Source organism: Chiloscyllium plagiosum, unplaced genomic scaffold (assembly GCF_037043375.1).
Source record: "Chiloscyllium plagiosum isolate Xiang-an unplaced genomic scaffold, Cpla_swu_hap1 HiC_scaffold_37, whole genome shotgun sequence".
NCBI lineage: Eukaryota > Metazoa > Chordata > Chondrichthyes > Orectolobiformes > Hemiscylliidae > Chiloscyllium > Chiloscyllium plagiosum.
This window is the reverse complement of record NW_028270175.1, coordinates 99,977,720-99,998,001: the sequence shown is the minus strand read 5'-3', so window position 1 is coordinate 99,998,001 and position 20,282 is coordinate 99,977,720. Positions and strand designations below refer to the sequence as shown.

Sequence of the window (20,282 nt, the reverse complement as noted above, 5' to 3'; positions counted from 1 at the left end):
AGAAGTTTTGTTGCAAACGTTTCGTCCCCTGTCTCGGTGACATCCTCAGTGCTTGGGAGCCTCTTGTGAAGCGCTTCTGTGGTGTTTCCTCTGGCATTTATAGTGGCCTGTCCTGCCGCTTCCGGTTGTCAGTTTCAGCTGTCCGCTGTAGTGGCCGGTATATTGGGTCCAGGTCGATCTGTTTGTTGATGGAGTTTGTGGATGAGTGCCATGCTTCTAGGAATTCCCTGGCTGTTCTTTGTTTGGCTTGCCCTATAATGGTAGTGTTGTCCCAGTCGAATTCATGTTGCTTGTTGTCTGCTTGTGTTTCTACTATGGATAGCTGGTCGTGTCGTTTCGTGGCTCGTTGATGTTCATGGATGCGGATCGTTAGCTGTCTTCCTGTTTGTCCTATATTCTGTTTTGTGCAGTCCTTGCATGGGATTTGGTACACTACATTACTTTTGCTTATGCTGGGTATCGGGTCCTTCAGCCACACTCAGACAACAACTCATCAGAACGAAGGACCCGATACCCAGCATGAGCAAAACTATTGTAGTGTACAAAATCCTATGCAAGGACTGCACAAAACACTATATCGGACAAGCAGGAAGACAGCTATCGATCCGCATCCACGAACATCAACTAGCCACGAAACGATACGACCAGCTATCCCTAGTTGCCACACATGCGGACGACAAGCAACATGAATTCGACTGGGACAACACTACCATTATAGGGCAAGCCAAACAAAGAACAGCCAGGGAATTCCTAGAAGCATGGCACTCATCCACAAACTCCATCAACAAACACATCGACCTGGACCCAATATACCGGCCATTACAGCGGACAGCTGAAACTGACAACTGGAAGCGGCAGGGACAGGCCACTGTAAATGCCGGAGGAAACACCACAGAAGCGCTTCACAGGAGGCTCCCAAGCACTGAGGATGTCACCTAAACAGGGGACGAAACGTTTGCAACAAAAACTTCTCGATCGGCGAACAGAACCACAGCAAGATCATCCAGTATTACTACAACACCGACAATATTTGCATATCTAATTTCCAGAGCATGGGATGCTTAAAATTTGCACAACTGTTTTGGTTTAGAAATGTAAGACACCAATGTGTGTTCCTCCTTGTTGTTTACAAGGTTGACGCAAACTGATTCTGAAGAAGCTGAGGGATGTGGTCTGTGGTGTTATTAGTGACAGATGTGGAGAAGACATTGGGGAGGCTCACCCCGATGCTGAGATGATCCGAAGAAATGCCCATCAATACAGGAGAAGCATCAATAACCTTCCCCGCTATGCCAGGCAAATGTTTCCATATTCTCTCTACTCCCTCACACTCACTGTATATCTGTTATATTCCTGATGAAGGGCTTTTGCCTGAAACGTCGATTTTCCTGCTCCTCTTAGGCTGCCTGACCTGCTCTGCTTTTCCAGCACCACTCTGATGTAAATCTTGTTTCCAGCATCTACAGTCCTCACTTTTGCCATATCTGTTATAGCACCTACACCCGAATAAGGCTCTTGCTCCACCACTCTCACTATTGCATGCGACACTCTTTTTCCTTCATTCTTTCTGTCACTGAAAGCAAATTAGTTTGAATTTATTGTTTTGCCAACATCGAACCAGTAAGGCGATTTAAAAATGCGGACATTTTGAAGGTTGGAGAGAGAGAAGATGCCATCGAGTCGGAAGAAGCCTGTGGATCAACCATGTTGCTCTGCAAGACATTAGGAAATAATCTCTATCAAAGATATTTGTTCATATGAAACTTATTCACATTAAACAGAAATATGACGACCCAGGGTATTCATCAGCCGGAAGAGTGACGTCACAGAGGATGGCTGTGGCTGTGTGGCTTTGGAATTAAGTTGATGTAATCTTCATAAGAGTCTTATTGAAACCGCATAATGTTATTTAGTTGGAGTCAGATAATCAGCAGTTGTGGCGGGGATTAGATTTGTGAATACTTGTTGTGTAACGTTCACTTTTAGAGTTAAAAAAATAAATTGACATTATTTCCTTTAAATAGTGAAATGTGGGAGTTCTCTGTCACTCATATTCTAATAGATTACGAGGTGAGGTGAGCTTTCCTGGGTGTTCACTTTTATTAACAGAGGGGTTCACCGCCATATTGTAACACTTGCAAAGACCAACAGAGAGCAACGAAAAAATAAATAAGGAGTTTGAAAATTAAATATGAGAGTAAGTAAGCCAATCTTGTAAAGAACGATTGTGAGAGCTTGTTTCAATACATAACAGGCAAACGAGAGGCAAAAATAGGCATTTGATCACTAGAAATTGACACTAGAGGGATAGTAGTGCGGAACAAGGAAATGGCTGAGGAGCTGAATAATTACTTCGCGTCAGTCTTCACGGTGGAAGACACGAGTAATATCCCAAAAATTACAAACAGTGAGTGGACAGAGCTAGGTATGGTGGCCATCACCAAGGAGAAAGTGCTGGGAAAAACTGAATGGCCTGATGGCAAGTAAATCACCTGGACCAGATGGACGTTAATCCAGAATTCTAAGGCAGATAGCTGACGACACAGTGACGGCATTGGTAGTGATCTTTCAGGAGTCGCGCGAATCAGGGAGATTCCCAGAGAACTGGAAAATAGCTAACGTGATGCCCCTGTTTAAAAAATGGAGTAAAGCAAAATACGGAAACTTACAGACTGACTAATCTAAACTTGGCTATGTGTAAGATCCTGGAATCCATTATGAAGGATGAGATTTCTTAATACTTGGAGGTGGATGGTAAAGTAGGACAAAGTTAGCATGCTTTCATCAAGGGGAGGTCATGCCTGGAAAATCTGTTAGAAAACCTTGAGGACGTAAAGAGCAGCTTCGAACAAGGAAAGGCAATGGATGTCATACACCTGGACGTCCAGAAGGCCTTTGGCAATGTGCTGACTGGAGGCTACTGAGTAAGACAAGGGCCCATTGTTTTCGAGGCAAGGTGCTAGCATGGATAGAAGTTTAGCTTTCTGGCAGGAAGCAAAGAGTGTCGATGAAAGTGTCCTTCTCAGGTTGACAGTAGGTGACAAGTGGTGTTCCATACGTCTCAGTGTTGGGATCACATGTTTTCACTTTATACATTAACGATCCAGATGAAGGAACTGAAGAAAGTCAGGCTACATTTGAAGATGATACAATGATAGGTGTAGGAACAGGTCGGGTCAAGAAGGATATGGACAGATTAGGATAATGGGCAAAAAAAGTGGTAAATGCAGTACAAAGTGGGAAATTGTGGGAACATGCACTTTGGTAGAAAGAATACAAACATGGACTACTTTCTAAATGGGGAGAAAACTCAGATATCTGGAGTGCAAAGGGAATTGGGAGTTCTACTCCAGGATTGTCTCAACGTAAACTCGCAGGTTTAGTCATTAGTTAGGAAGGCAAATGCAATGGCGGCATTTATTTTGAAAGGATTTGAATGTTCAAGCAGGGACGTACTTCTGAGGCTCTATAAGGCTTTTGTCAGACCATATTTGGAGCATTGTGCGCTGTTTTGAGCCCCATATCTCAGGAAGGATGTGTTGACCTTGGATTTGGTTCAGAGGAGGTTCAAGGGAATAGTCACAGGAATGAAAAGCTTAACATACGAGAACGTTTGAGGACTCTGGGTCTGTTCTCGATGGAGTTCAGAAGGATGAGGGGGATCGAATTGAAGCATACAGAATATTGAATGGCCTGGATAGTGTGGATGTTGAGAAGACCTCCATTGGTAGGAGACTCTAAGACCCAAGGACACAGCGAAAACCTTTTAGAATGGAGATAAGGAGAAACGTCTTCAGCCAGAGTGTGGAGAATTTATGGAATTCATTTTCGCAGAAGGCAATGGAGGTCAGGTCATTGAGTATATTTAAGACAGAGATAGATAGGTTTCTGAGTATCAAAGAGATCAAGGGTTACAGGGAAAAAGCAGGAGAATGTGGATGAGCAACTTGTCAGGCATAATTGAATGGTGAATCAGAATCGATGGGCTGGATGATCTAATTTCGGTTCCTATGTCCGATGATCTTTTGGTCGTAAGCCGCAGCCGATTGCTTCCTTTCTATCACTGTGACACTCTTGACAGCAAAGTGCAAGAGTAAAAAAATCCCTGAGTCATCTTTACCAAACATGGAGGATTCCTGTTGAGGATTCATGGGAATCGCTCCACTGCTCGAAGGAAAGGAAATTCTGTCAAATCCAACTGTTCCAGGAAGAAGTCTCATATCTGCTGTTTCTTTGAGTAGAATAATATCGGAGACAGAATAGCAGTTGGGACACATTATCACTTTTCCATTTGATATGAGTTCAACTGCTAGGCAACTTGGAAACCTTTCCTTATTCTTTTTCGTCTTAAGACATGTGTGTTTGTGTATGTGTCTGTATGTGCGTAACTCTGTGTCTCACATTTTTCGCGAAAATGACCTAGGTTACACTTAAAACCTGTTGCAACCAGTGGCGAAGTGGGGCTGGTAAAGGAAACAGTGACCCTCCAACAGTGGTTGGAGCGGGAATGAGGCATTATCACGGGGCTGTTCAAATGGAATTCTTTTCCCCCGAAGTTTCATCCCAAGATGGCAGCTCATCACCACCACTTCCAGCGCAATTACACATGATCCATAAATGTTGGCCTCTCAACAACAGACACATTCCATGAACAAATCAAAAATTATAAACTGCAGCAGAATTAATTGGGTAGGAGCAAGACTGATAGATAAATCTCTGGTGCCTTCCAGATTAGTGCTGCCTGTGCACTTTGACTTTGTGCAGTTTCCTAGTATTTATTCAAAGTTGAGTTTATTCAACATGTGCCAGACATGTGAATGGAGGAAAATTGTGGACAGACAGAAAAGTGCTGCGGAGACCACACTCAGATCAGCCATGATCTTACTGCCTGGCCGAGCAATGACAACGTGTCTAATGACCTACTCCTGCTCCTCAGGTCTCTGTTCCTATGTTCCATTCAGTCCTTACAACCACTTGTATAGGAGCAGATGGAGACCACTTGCTCCAAATACCTGGTTCGCTGTATTACAGGATATCATTCAGTCCCTCAACGCTGTGTGGTTTGTTGTGGGTTGGAAAATGTGATGGGAAATCCAAGCTGTGTATGAAAGTGGTCTCCCACCTCTTTAAAGAGTGTCTCCTCTCTGCAAGTGGTGTTTCACTTGTTGGTCATGTTGTAGACCCAGATTCATGTGAATATCGGGCCCATATCTCTCCCAGAGATGGCTCACAGGATACATGTCTCTCACAACCCTCAACATTCAATAACAGCACTTCCAGGAAAATTGCAACCATTCATTTTCCAAAGACAGAATACGAGAACATAAGAAACAGGAGTAGGTAATTTGGATGCCCACGCCATTGTATGCGATCATGTCTGACCGATTGTTGGCATTAACTCTATTTTAATGGCCAATTCTTGACACCCCCTCAGGTCTCTGACAGGTCAAAAATCCATCTATCTCCTCGTTAAATACTTGCAGTGATCTAGTTCCCCTAACTTTCTAGACCTGAGAATTGCTGACATTCACTACCCTCTATGAGAATAAAACACTCTCCAGACAGACACCATCCTATTAACATTAACAGATGGGGTTAACCGATCTGCTCAGGTTTGAGGGATTGAACCAGATATCAAGGCAGGATATGATTGAAGATTTTATCTTCAGAGGCACTTAAATATCCAGAATCATATATCCCGAATAAAATAAAATTAAAATACAAGCCATGGAATTTATCACCTTCTCAGTGTCTGTGCAGAACATAACGAGTGTTTGTCCATCACCATCAAGTTTCAATGCAATGACCTCTTATTCTCTGACAGTGCCGCAGAATAATCTTCATTCACTCCTCTTTTACCATCAGCCCAGGGATTACTATGGTGAAATCTCTTTGTACTGTCTCTGTTGCAATGAGATAATTCCTTTTAAAGGTGAGAAAAACTATCCGCAGTATCCCAAATACTGCCTCAACAACAATATCAGTGATAATCATAATAATTCCTTCCCCTCACTTCCCGGTCTCCAATTCTTTATTATGACGTAAAACCTCATTCCATCTCTATGCATTGCCACTGAGGTGGAATTTAATAGTTTCTTACATTTGTATGTCAGCATCATTAAAGCCAGCAGCAGAGGAGCCGGTGGAGATGATCATCACTCTTGGGGATAGACTCAGTGAGAAATATTTCACTTGAAATAGGGAATGGTCACCTACCTGAATGGAAATGAAGTGTAGGAATAAGGAAAACAGGCACAAGAAGGGACCTAACTTTACCTTTTTTCTTCTCTCACCGGATGTGTGCAGCCCTGGCCAGGCCAGCATGTTATATGGATCTTGAACTGAGTGACTGGTTCAGCTGTTCCACAGGACAGTAAAGAGTAAAACACATTGTTGTGAGTTTGCACAGACCTGACTGGGGAAGGATAACCCATTGATTTCTTTGAAGGACATGATGAAATAAGATGGGATTTGTCTCACAAATGATGATAGTTTCATTTCAATTACATTAATTTCCTTTTGAGATATCAACAGATTATTATTCTGTGACTCTAGCTTATGTGCAATGTCTAAAGCAGGGTGCAGTGCCTGACCGTCTGACGGATTCTGTGCAGTGAACAAGTTCAACATACTCAAGCGCAATTATTCTGTAATTAACATGTGGTCAGATAGGACTTGATAACGTGTGTCCAGATTGAGAACAGTCTGGTTCTCCTCGCATATTGGTGAGTAATTTGTCATGAGTAATTTGCTCGATACAATTTGTGAGGAATAGAATATTTCATTGGAATTGAAAATGTTAACGTCCACCTTTCTAAATTTTAACTAATATCGGAAGCAATTCAGTTTAACCTGGCTTAATGAACAGATATAATAACTTACCAGGAACACCAACTATAGCGAGAATGGGATAATAACCACATTGAATAACCAGCAGAAGATTATAAATCCACCAAGCTAATGATATTCCAGGCTGGGAAATCCAGTAAAGACCATAGGATAAACTCCTGTCCATTGTCGGAATATTCCATTCTATTGTTTTCAGATTCTGATCCATTGTTGGAAAATTCCAGTCTAATGTTCTCAGATTATGATCTCTCCTCCGGTCGCTTTGGAGTAGCTGATCCCTGTTCGTGCTGTCGGTGACCTCCTGCTCATACTCTGGGATAATTCATTGAACCGAGTCCTTAATTACTAGAAGAGGCAAATCCGCCCATGACACATTTAGGATCCACGGAGACTGACATCAATACCATTCAATGAACTAATAGCTCCAGTTAACCGGTTTCAGTTCAATAATATCTTATTAAAATTCAAAATATGATTAATATTTACACATTCTGATATGAATATGTGAAGGGGACTGAGGGAACGAATGTCGGGGCTTGTAGGGCAATTCAATTCAATCTGCCTTGGATATGGGAGTAATACTGGAGATTTATCGGAACGTGAAAATACTTCCCTGTTTTTAAATGGAAGCATACGTCCTGTACCTGCTGCTCAGGCATCACAATATCAATGAAACATTGAGAGAATTCTATCATCCATGATCTTGAAGAAAATGTCCTTTAGACTATGTGCGTTTACAAAAGACAATGGCATTATGTTAACAGAGAATTATAGCTAAGAGACAATGGGGACTGCAAATGCTGCAGAATTCAGTATAGATAAAGTGTGGTGGTGGAAAAGGCACGGCTGGTCAGCCAAGATCCGAGGAGCAGGAGAGTCAACTTTTCAGTCAGGTTCCTTCTTCATGACTGGGGAGGGGTAAGAGGGCTGAGAGAAAATGGGTGGTGGGGTGAGGCTGGGGAAAGGTAGTTAATACGAGGATGAAGGTGGGAGGTGATAGTGATAGGTCGCTGGGGAGTGTGGAGCGGTCGATGGGAAGGAACATGGACAGGTAGGTCACCTCGAGAAGGCGGATCTGAGTTGGAGAGTTGGATTTTGGATCTATTTGGGTGAGGGTGGTTTGGAAACTGGTCAATTCAATGTTCATGGCTTGTGTTTGTAGGCTCCCGAGGCAGAAGATGAAGTGTTCATGGTAAGAACCTGGTATTTCTCTTCCCAACCCTCTCTAGCATAATAATATCCCTCCTATAACATAACGACTAGAATTGCACACAGTGCAACAGAAAAGGCTTCATCAGTGTTCTGCACAACCTCAGCATTACTTCTCAACTTCTAGTCGCAAAGTTCTGAGCAATGAAGTAACCTTAAACACCCTGCAGCACAAACTTCAAAGAATTATACCTGCGCCCCGGGACCCTCTTTTCTAAATAACTATCAAAACCCAGCATTAATTGTACAAACCCTCCCCTTGTTTGATTTATCAAAATGCAATACCTCGCATGTGTCCAAGTTAAACTCCATCTGCCATACATCCGCCAAGTGAGAGATATCACTACCCCTTCTACATTCCCCCTTCGGATTAAAAGGACACTCCCCTTACCATTAGGTCCACAAACAACAGCTTTGACTTTCCCTAAGATGCAGAGCTTGGTTTGCTTTGCGCAGAGGGAGGAGTGGGTAAGGAGAAGCTGGATAGTGAACAGTTACCTTGTATGACATCATGATTTTAGGAAGAGGAAAGCCACATGTTAGAGATTTGAAATAGTGACCGGTGCTTTGGACCCAGAATTTCCTCATCTCTGGTGTTCAGTATTGATATCTACCCGAGAACCTTCATAGTGCAGAGTGTGTTTGCAGGATTTATTTCCCTGGTATAGTAGACTACTAATAACAGCCATTTAAACCGGAAATCATAGCCAAGCAATTAAAGATGTTCATAGTTTATCTCAATGGCACAGCGAATGCACTCAACATCCTATAGTTGAGGCTAATAACTTGTACTTTTTTTCAATGAGAAATGTCCCCTGTATAATTTTATAATGTGAACCAGAATTAATAAATCCATATACTTAAAATAGGACCCAAAATCTGGGCATGGTTTAGCATGGTTTAGGCCTTGTGTAGTGGATTGTGCCCACGTTTCTGAGCCAGAACTCTGAATTCGATTCCAGTCCATGAACGTATGGTAGTGCCCATATCTCTGGAGAAGGTGAAGTGTGTTTTCATGTCCTGTGGAGGTGTATCACAGCATGTTACAACAGGCTGAAGAACAAACACACAGGAGCATCATGTATCAGCTTTAGGGACTAATGATGAATGATGGTAGTGAATGATTTACTGTGCCGTAAATTCTAGTCTCAAATACTACCGAGCTGTTTCACAATATATCTGAACAAGTTGATTAAACATTTTTGGAATCGTGCCTTGATGGAGAAGGAAGAGGTACGACGACTGAATTTGAGTGCTTAGACCCAGGATGACTAAAAGCACCACCATTCGTCTTGATTGGAGTCACATTTACACTTTCTAGAGGTTTATAAAATTATGAAGGGCATGGATAGGGTGAGTGGTCAAGGTTTTTTTCCCCCCAAGGTAGGAGAGTCTAAAACTAGAATGCATATATTTAAGGTGAGAGGAGAAATATTTGAAAGATAATGAGAAGCAACTTTTTTTTGCTGCAGAGGATGGTGCTTCTATGGAATAAGCTGCCAGAGAAACTGGTGAAGGCTGGAACAATTACAGCATTTAAAAGGCAACTGGATGGCTTCATGATTAGTTGGACTTGGGCCAAATGCTGGCAAATGTGAGTGGATTAATTTAGAATATTTGGATGGCATGAGCGAGTTGAAGGGTCTGTCTCCCAGTTGTACATCTCTATGAATCATTTATTTACTCAATGAAGGTCTCTTTGTAATCTTCAGTTGTTTTTCATTGTACAAACACTGTCCACTGTACACCCAAACTCGATGTCATCCACAAATTTACGAAATATACCTTCTATAACTCTCATCTAAATCATTTATTTAAATTACAAACAAAAGTGAACCCAACAATTTTGCCTCTGGATCATCGCTGCCCACAGGCTTCCAGTTCAAAAAACAACCATCCACCACCACCCTGTCTCCTGCCATTAAACAGATATACGCAGAACATACACACACATACAGAGACACCGATGCAACCATGTCTTTAAGACGCAGGTTAGATTAAAACCACGATCAAGAGTGACAGTGAGAAGGCGGGGAAATTGTGTTGAGAAACACACCAGACAGGATCAAACTGCAAAGTAGACTTGATGGGCCAAATGGCCTAATTCCAATTTCCTATGCTCTGTGGCCTTAAGGTGTCAGGATTATTTTCCAAGGGTGCAGTAGAAGCTAAGTTTGATAAATACTTGACTGAACAGTCAATGGGACTGTGGCATTCGTTTGAGGGGATGAATGGTATATGCTTGTTCCTATTTGCTGTGCCCTTGTATCTGAAAAGAGGAGGTGACTTGCTGTGAGGTTAACACACTTTAAAATGAAAGGGGTCTCCCATTTTTCCTTTGTTCCTTTCTCCTTTGGATTGTGTGATCTGTGGCGTTCTCATCCCCCGGGGACAGTGAAGTCTGGATTATTGAGGATATTCAAGGCTGACCTTGACTGTCCTTTGATGGACAGGGGAGGGAATGTTTATTGGGAATTCAGCTGCAATCAGACCAGCCATGATGTTTCTTAATTAAGCAACAGGCTGGAGGGTCCGAATGGCCAACTGCTGCTCCTGACTCATACGTTGTTCTGTCAATTTACTCTCAATACTGTTACAGAGGGAGAGAATGATCCGATTCAGCTAGTCAGCATCGTGACAACGCTGCAGGAGAAGGCCATAATGCCCATCCATGGGTTTAGATAAGAATAGAATGAAGTACCCAACTCATTCCAGTAAATTACACAGCATAGGAGGGCGCCATATAACCATCCCAGGCTGTTAAGCAGGAGCAGGGGCACCCTGGGTAGCTGTCAGGAAATACAGAGTAGAGATCATTATTCATTTTGTGTTGGAAAGCTGTAACTATTGGAATACTTTAGGGATCTACATGAGTTCATCAAAAATTACAATCCATACAAATAAATTTGATGAAGGGGATGGAGCTCAGTTTGCTCATGCACCAGGATAGTCATTCAATGAGATGTCAAATGGAGACAGAGCGTCTGAAATGGAACACAGACAGGGGAGGGGCAGAGCGTCGACAATGGGATACAGACCCGGGTAGGGCAGAGCGTCTGGAATGGGGTACAGACGTGGCGAGGGCAGTGCGTCTGCAATGGGACACAGCCGGGGAGGGAAGAGCGTCTGCAATGGGATAGAGACAGGGGGCGGGCAGAGAGTCTGCAATGGGTTACAGATAGGGGAGGGCAGAACATCTGAAATGAGATACAGACAGGGGAGGGCAGAGCGACTGAAATGAAATACAGAGAGGGGGAGGGCAGGGCGTCTGCAATGGGATACATACAGGGAGAGGGCAGAGCGTCTCCAATGGGATGCAGACGGGGAGGGCAGAGCGTCTGCAATGGGATACAGGCAGAGGAAGGCAGAGCATCTGCAATGGCATACAGACAGAGGAGGGCAAAGCGTCTGCAATGGGATACAGACAGGGGGAGGACAGGGAATCTGCAGTGAGAGACAGACAGGGGAAGGCAGAGGGTCTGCAATGGGGTATAGACATTGGAGGGCATAGCGTCTACATGGGAGACAGACAGGGGAGGGCAGAGCGTCTGCAATGGGATGCAGACAGGGGAGGTCAGAGCGTCTGCAATGGGAGACAGACGGGGGAGGGCAGAGCGTCTGCAATGGGATACAGACAGGGGAGGGAAGAGCATCTGCAATGGGAGACAGACAGGGGGGGCAGAGCGTCTGCAATGTGATACAGACATTGGATGGCATAGCGTCTGCAATGAGAGACAGACAGGTGAGGGCAGAGTGTCTGCAATGGGATGCAGACAGTGGAAGGCTGGGCGTCTGCAATGGGCGACAGACAGGGGAGAGTCGAGCATCTGCAATGGGACACAGACAGGACGAGAGCAGAGTGTCTGCAATGGGAGACAGACGGGGAGGGCAGAGGTTTGCAATGGGATACAGACAGGAGGAGGGCAGAGCATCTGCAATAGGATACAGACGGGGAACGGCAGCGCGTCTGCAATGGGATACAGAGAGGGAGAGACCAGCGCATTTGCAATGGCATACAGTCAGAAGACGGCTGTGAGCAAAACTTCAGCAAAAAAAAAATCAGTGAATGTAGGCGATGGGAAATTTTTGTTTCGTGGAAAAGACAAAACAGCACAAAATAATTTAAATGCAAGGAGAATGCAGAACTCAGTGGTACAGAGGGGTTTGCATGTCTTCGTACATGAATCACATAAAATTACTCTGAAGATGTTGCAAGTGATTTGGAATGGAAATGGAATGATTCTGTTTCGTGCAAGGGGTGTTGGGTATGGTCTAAGCCATGTTTTTTGCATCAGTGCAGGGCATTGCTGAGATTAAATCATATGCACTATGTGTAGTTATAACTACTTAAACTGAAAAAATAATGGTTCAGAAACGTTTCAAAGATGTTGCCCTTTACTCGTTCTTGGGATGAAGGCATTCCGTTATAAAGAATTAACAGTTCAGCCTTGAGAATGGTAGATGTTTTATTGACCATATAAGATCTTGAGAAGAGTGTATTTGGTGAATATGGATGGATATTTCTTCTTTTGTGGGAGAATAAAACTGGGCAAGTTATTTAAGAATTCGACAGGTTGAAAGGAAAGGTCATTGGACCGAAAGATTGAACTCTGATTTCTCTTCATATATGCTGTCAGACAGGCCGAGCTTTTCCAGCAATTTCTGTATTTTTTTAAGAATAAAACATACTCATCTTAGCACAGATATTGTGAAGAAACGAAACGCTCATTTTTACATTATGCAGGCACATACAAACACATCTTCAAAGCAAGTACGGTCATTTAATGTTAATGAATTGATTCTGTGTACGACAACAGCGATAATACTGGAATCGAGAATGTGATGGAGTCATATTGTTCGGACAATGTTCAAGGAAAGCTCACATGGTCCAGTTTGGGTCTGATAATGTTACTGATTTAACTTACAGATGGAAAAATGTAGCCTATCTGTGAAGTGACAGTCTATTGCTCCCTTTCTGTTTCCCTGTCGCTCATCACAGCACTGTGTTGGAGTGAAATTAAAAGCCTAGTCGTCTTTCCCAGTCATGGAGGATTCCTGATGAGGATTCATTAGAATCTCCCCACTGCCTGAAGCAAAGCAATTCAACCAAATCCAACTGTTTCAGGAAGAAATCCCATTGTCAAAAGGTTGTGCGAGCAGAATAACTTCAGAAGTAACTATTCAAACTCGATAGTGTGGGGAACAAGCAAGTGATTCTGTGGCTGCAAATAGGAATCCAGGATGGTGTATAGCCTCCTGCGTGCCAGGGTCCAGGATGTGTCGGAGCGGCTGCAGAACGTTCCCACAGGGTCGGGGAGCAGCCCGAAGTCTTTGTGCACATTAGTAGAAATGACACATGTAGAAATAGTGATGAGGTCCTGCAGAGTGATGATATGGAACTGAGAAAAAGGGTAGAAGACTGGACCACGACAGTGGGTAATATCTGGTTTACTTTCAGGGCTCCGTGCTCGTGAGGGTAAGAACAGGAGGATATGGCAGATGAATGTGTGGCTAAAGAATTGGTGCAGGGGGCAGAGATTTTTGGATCAATGGGATCTTTTGGGGGGCAGAGGTGACCTGTTCAGGAAGGGTGGGTTGTACCTGAACTGGAAGGGGATCAATATCATGGCCGGCAGGTTTGCTAGTGCTGCAAGGGCGGATTTCAACTTGATTGGCTGGGGTTGGGGAGGGGTGGAATCCTCAACAGCAGGGAGGCAAGTGCGAGGCTGGAAGGAGATACAGTAATCAGAAACAGAAAAGTGAAGAGACAGGTCAGGCTAGATCACGACAGGGAGCAAGGAATGCCTGTTGGATTAAATTGCATTTGTTTCAATGCAAGATGGCTGGCAGATAAGACTGATGAACCCAGGGCGTAGATATGCACGTGGGACTAGGATATTATAGCCATTACAGAAACATGGCTAAGGTAGGGACAGGATTGGCAGCTTAATGTACCAGGGTAAAGTTGTTTTATGCGGGACAGAGATGGTGGAAGGAGGGGAGGGGGAGTTTCATTTTTGATCAACGCGAGTATCACAGCAGTGATCAGAGATAAAATAACTGAAGGAACATCCAGTGAGGATTTGTGAGGAAGCTTAGAAATAAGAAGGGAATGGTGATATTATTTGTGTTGTTCCAAAGGCCCCCAAATAGTAAACGAGGAATTAGCGGAACAAAAATATGTAGAGCGATTGGGGAGACTTGCAGGGCCAATGGGATTGCATTAGTAGGAGATTTTAATTTTCGTAACATAGACTGGGAATGACATAGAATTAAAGACTGAGACGGGGTGCATCTACGAAGTGTATTCAGAAAAGTTTCCTCAAGCAGTACGTAGAGGGTGCAACTGGGGAAGGGTCAAAACTTGACCTCCTCTCAGAACTAGGGCAGGACAGGTGATTGTGGTGACAATGGGGGAGCACTCTGGGACCAGTGACCATAGTTATATTAATTTTAACATAGTTATGAAAAAGTACAAAACAGGCCCACATGTTCAAGTTCTAAATTGGGAAAAGGCGAATTTTGATGGAATTAGGCAGGAGCTTGTAGGGGTTGGTTGGAGGAGTTTGTTTGAAGGCGAAGGGATCCCCTGAAGTGGGAGGCCTTTAAAAGTGAAACGTCTAGAGTTCAAGGTCTATATGTTCCTGTGTGGGTAAAGGGCAAGGTTGGCGGAAGAGGGAAGCATGGATGTCACGAGATATTGAGGCTTTGACCAGCAAAAAGGAGGCGTGGCTCAGGTCCAGGCAGCAGGGATCGAGGGAATCCCTGGATGTATACAGGGGATGCAGTAATTTACTGAAGAAGGAAATCAGGAGGGCGAAAAGGGGGCACAAGATAGCTTTGGCTGAGAAGACTATGGTGAATCCAAAAAGGTTCTTTATGTATATTAAAGTAAAAGGAATAACTAAATGAGAATATGACCCCACAATGTCCAAAGTGGACATGCATGTCGAGAACCATAGGTGATGTGAGAGATTCTCAAGGAATATTTCTCTTCTGCCTTAACCGTGAAGAAATACATGAAGATTTGGGAGGTGAACAATGGTCGTAGTGTTATCTTGGGATGAGTCAATATCACAGGAGAAGACGTGTTGGATGCATTAGAATGTATGAAGGTGATAAATCTCTTGGTCCTAAACAGATGCATCTAAGAAAACTGCAAGAGGCTACAGAAGAAACTACGGGGACCCTGGTTTATATTTTTTTATCATCGTTAGCTACAGTTTAGGTTCCAGAATATTGCAGATTAGCAAATGTTGTGCCATTATTCAAGAAGGGAAAAAATGAAAAATCTGCTTTCTATAGACTAGGAAACCCTACATTTGTGGTAGGTAGGTTACTTGAGAAGTCTCTGAGGGATGAGATATGCATGCATTTGGTAAGATAAGGTTTGTTTAGAAATAGTTTTTTTGACAGATTCCCTACAGCATGGAAACAGGCCATTTGGCCCAACAAGACCGCACCTATATTAACCACTGACGAATGCACATAACACTATGGGTAGCTTAGCATAGCCAATTCACCTGACCTATACATCTTTGGATTATGGAAGTAAAATGGAGCACCCAGAGGAAACCCACACAAACATAGTAAGAATGTGCAAACACCACATAGAGAGTCATCCGAAGCTGGAACCAAATCCGGATTCGTGGCACTATGGGGCAGCAGTACTAGCCACTGAACCACCATGCCACCCTTGTTATTTTTCAATACAGTTCAATGACACAGGGACAAAATCTATTCTGCCTTTCATCCATGATGGACTTTCCAGTATCACATACCATGGATAATTTATTCTCCACTGAAAGTGTCATCTTATTATTATTTATTAGTTTGTTCTTATTAATTTTAATAATTATTATTAATAGTTGTTTTTAGACTGGAAAGATTGCATGGCTTTTAGGAGTGGGAGATCATGCCTCTCAAATTTGTTTGAGTTCATTGATTAAATGACCAGGAATGTTGATGAGGGATCGGCGGTAGACGAAGTCTTCGACGAAGACGAAGTTTTCAGTAAGGCCTTTCAAAAGGTTACCATTGATAGGCTGGTCTTGAAGGTTATAATCTTCGAGGAGAAACTGAGGACTGCAGATGCTGGAGATCAGAGCTGAAAATTTGTTGCTGGAAAAGCGCAGCAAGCCAGGCAGTATCCAAGGAACAGGTGAATCGACGTTTCGGGCATGAGCCCTTCTTCAGGAATGAGGAAAGTGTGTTCAGCAGGCTAAGATAAAAGGTAGGCAGGAGGGACTTGGGGGAGGGGCGTTGGAAATGCGATAGGTGGAGGGAGGTCAAGGTGAGGGTGATAGGCCGGTGTGGGGTGGGGGCGGAGAGGTCAGGAAGAAGATTGCAGGTAAAGAAGGCGGTGCTGAGTTCGAGGGATTTGACTGAAACAAGGTGGGGGGAGAGGAAATGAGGAAACTGGAGAAATCTGAGTTCACCCCTTGTGGTTGGAGGGTTCCCAGACGGAAGCTGAGGCGCTCTTCCTCCAACCATCGTGTTGCCATGGTCTGGCGATGGAGGAGTCCAAGGACCTGTATGTCCTTGGTGGAGTGGGAGAGGGAGTTGAAGTGTTGAGCCACGGGGTGGTTGGGTTGATTGGTCCAGGTGTCCCAGAGGTTTTCTCTGAAACATTCCGCAAGTAGGCGGCCTGTCTCCCCAATATAGAGGAGGCCACATCGGGTGCAGCGGATGCAATAGATGATGTGTGTGGAGGTGCAGGTGAATTTATGGCGGACATGGAAGTGTCCCTTGGTGCCTTGGAGGGAAGTAAGGGGGGAGGTGTGGGCGCAAGTTTTGCATTTCTTGCGGTTGCAGGAGAAGGTGCCGGAGTGGAGGTTGGGTTGGTGGGGGGGGGGGGGTGTGGACCTGACAAGGGAGTCCCGGAGGGAGTGGTCTTTACGGAACGCTGATAGGGGAGGGGAGGGAAATATATCCCTGGTGGTGGGGTCCGTTTGGAGGTGGCGGAAATGACGGCGGATGATACGCTGTACATAGAGGTTGGTGGCGTAGTAGGTGAGGACCAGTGTGGTTCTGCCGTGGTGGCGGTTGAAGGGGCAGGGCTTAAGGGCAGAGGAGCGGGAAGTGGAAGAGATGCAGTGGAGGGCATCGTCGACCACGTCTGCGGGGAAATTGCGGTCCTTGAAGAAGGAGGCCATCTGGGTTGTACGGTTTTGGAACTGGTCCTCCTGGGAGCAGATGCGGCCGAGACGAAGGAATTGGGAATATGGGATGGCGTTTTAACAGGGGGCAGGTTGGGAGGAGTGTAGTCTAGGTAGCTGTGGGAGTCGGTCGGTTTATAGTAAATGTCCGTGTTGATTCGGTCGCCCGAGATAGAAATGGAAAGGTCTAGGAAGGGGTGGGAGGAGTCTGAGACGGTCCAGGTGAATTTGAGTTCGGGGTGGAAGGCATTGGTAAAGTGGATGAACTGTTCAACCTCCTCGTGGGAGCACGAGGCGGCGCCAATACAGTCATCGATGTCGCAGAGGAAAAGGTGGTGTGTGGTGCCAGTGCAGCTGTGGAAGATGGACTGTACCACATATCCTACGAAGAGGCAGGCATAGCTGGGGCCCTTGCGGGTGTCCATGTCTACTCCTTTGGTTTGAGGAAGTGGGAGGATTGGAAAGAGAAGTTGTTCAGGGTGAGGACCAGTTCAGTCAGTCGAAGGAGGGTGTCAGTGGAAGGTTAGAATCGCATGGAATCCAGAGGGAGCTGGCAAATTGGACACACAATTGGGGTCATGGTAGTAAGCAATGGGTACTAGTAGAAGGATGCTCTCGGACTGGAGGCCTGTGACACATGAAGTGCCTCAGGGGTCAGTGCTGGGCACATTGCTGTTTGTTATCTGTGACAATGATATTCTTACGAATGTACAAGGCATGATTAGGAATCTTGAAGATGACACTAAAATAGGTGGTATCGTGGACAGTGAGGAAGTATATCAGACATTGCAGGAGGGCCTTGTGATCAAACTGGAGAAGTGGGCCAAGGAATATATTGGCAACGTTAGATCAAGGTAGGAGTTTCATGGTGATTGGTAGGACCTTAAGGAGTGTAGTTCAGCAGAGGGACCATGGAGTTTAGGTCCACCGTTCACTGAAAGTGGGGTCATGTTTAGACATAGTAGTGAAGAAGGCTTTTGCCACACCAGCAAGCATCGTTCAGGACATGGAGGCGAGCAGTTGGGAAGTTATATTGAAGTTATTCAAGAAGTTGGTGAGGCTGCACTTGTAGTGCTGTGTTCAGTTTTAGTCACATTGCGATCGGAAGGATGCTTTTAATTTGGAATGTGTGCAGACGGAATTTACAAAAATGTTGCTAGAACTCAACAGTGTGAATCATAGGGAGAGGTTGGACAAGCGAGGACCTTTTTCTTTAGAGAATAGGAGACTGAGAGGGATCTTATATAAGTTTACATGGATAGGGTGAATGGATCCAGCCTTTTTTTCCTAGAGTTGGGGAATCGAGGAGGAGAGGGCATCAGTTTAAGGTGAGAGGGGAAAGAATAAAAGGGAAACTGGTGGAAACTGTTTGACACAGAGAATGATACATAAAAGGAATGAGCTGCCAACGGAAGTGGTTGACGATATTTAAACGGCATTTGGGCAAGTACATGGACGAGAATGCTATTGGCCATGTGCTGGGAAATTAGGTTAGTGTGATTGGATATTTGGGTCAGTATGGACGAGTTTAGGCCAAAGGGCCTCTCTGCCTCTCCCCATGCTGTAAGACTTGATGACTGCAAATAGAACAGCATTTGGGTCAAACTCTAATTTTTCCTTTGGTCATGAGTTCGAATCATAATTGGACAATATTCTTTCAAGTTAACTTTGCAGATATTTTGCTTTTCAGTTTGTTATCGACAATGCGTGTGTGTGTGCATGTGCGCGCATTTCTCAGTATTTTCAAAGAGAAGTATCAATGTGCATATTTTCAATATCTTCTCGTCATTCTTCTTTCCATCATAGTTTGAGCAACTTTGTTTCGATCATAAAAAGTGTTGGTTTAGTAGATTAAAGAAATCTGCCTGACCTGTTCCTAACACTGACCCTGACACAGTCTGAGAACTATACCATTGACCATATCACCAACCTAGTTATAAATATTTTTTTTGGCCAGTGGAAGATTGTAATAGAAAAGGGAGCAATAAGCCAAAAAAACACAGGGAATTATCGACATAATCAGCCAACGTTAGTGTCGAGGAGTTCGTTGGAGGGGATTCTGAGGGATAGGATTTACATCTATTTAGAAAGACAGGGACTGATTAGGGAGAGTCAATGTGGATTTGTGTGATGGAAATCATTTATTAATTAATGTGATTGAGTATTATGAAGATGTGACAAAGAAGATTGAAGAAGACACTTTAGTGTACATTGTTTACACAGACATCAGCAAGACATTTAATACGGTACCTCATTGTAGACAGAACACTAAAATTAGGTTATGTGTAATCTAGGAAAAGCTAACAAATTGGATACAAAATTGGATTGAAGGTAATGGATTGTTTTCCAGACTGAAGATCTGTGGCCAGCGGTGTGCTGAAAGAATCAGTGCTGAGCTCACTGCTTTTCATCACGGCTATAAACAACTTTGATGTAATTATTGGAGGCATCGTTAGTACGTTTACAGATAACATCACCAAATTGGTGCAGTGGACAGTGAAGAAGATTATCTCAGAATATAACGGGATTCTTGACCATCAATGAGCCAAGGTCTGGCAGATGGAGTTTAATTATATATTTGTGAGGTTTTGCATTTTGGTAAGTTAAAGTGAGGTAGTGCCCTGGGGAATGTTGTTGAACAAAGAGACCTATGGTCGAAGATTCATAGTTCCTTGAAAGTGGAGTTTAGGTCGGTAGAGTCCTGAGGAACGTGGTTGGCATGCTTGCCTTAATCGGTCAGAACATTGAGTACAGGACTTGGGATAGCGTGTTGCACTTGTACAGGACGTAGGTGAGGCCACTTTAAGAATGCCACGTACATGTCAGTTGAGTCTGCTAAAGGATGGATGTTGTTAAGCTTGAAAGCCTTCAGAAAAGGTTAACAAGATTTTCTGGAACCTGAGGGTTTGAGCTACAGAGAGATGATAAACAGGATGAGCTTTCCCCCATGGCCTGTCAGAGGCTGAATGGTGACATGACAGAGGTTTAAAAAAGTCCTGAGGGGCATGGATAGTCTGAATGGGCAAGATCTTTTTCCCAGTGTAGGGGCGTTCAGAACTGGACGGC

The 20,282-nt window shown here is 44.1% G+C and overlaps 1 protein-coding gene across 1 annotated transcript in view; it reads right to left on the bottom strand.

Moving 5' to 3' along the window:
* The window catches only part of LOC148139881 (putative G protein-coupled receptor 139), a 67,879-nt gene extending 60,864 nt beyond the window's left edge, over positions 1-7,015 (bottom strand). The window contains exon 1 of the mRNA XM_087980695.1: positions 6,883-7,015. Within this exon, the coding sequence (XP_087836821.1) occupies positions 6,883-7,015 (133 nt within the window). The remainder of the gene's footprint in view (positions 1-6,882) is intronic.
* Between the last annotated feature and the right edge of the window lie 13,267 nt (positions 7,016-20,282).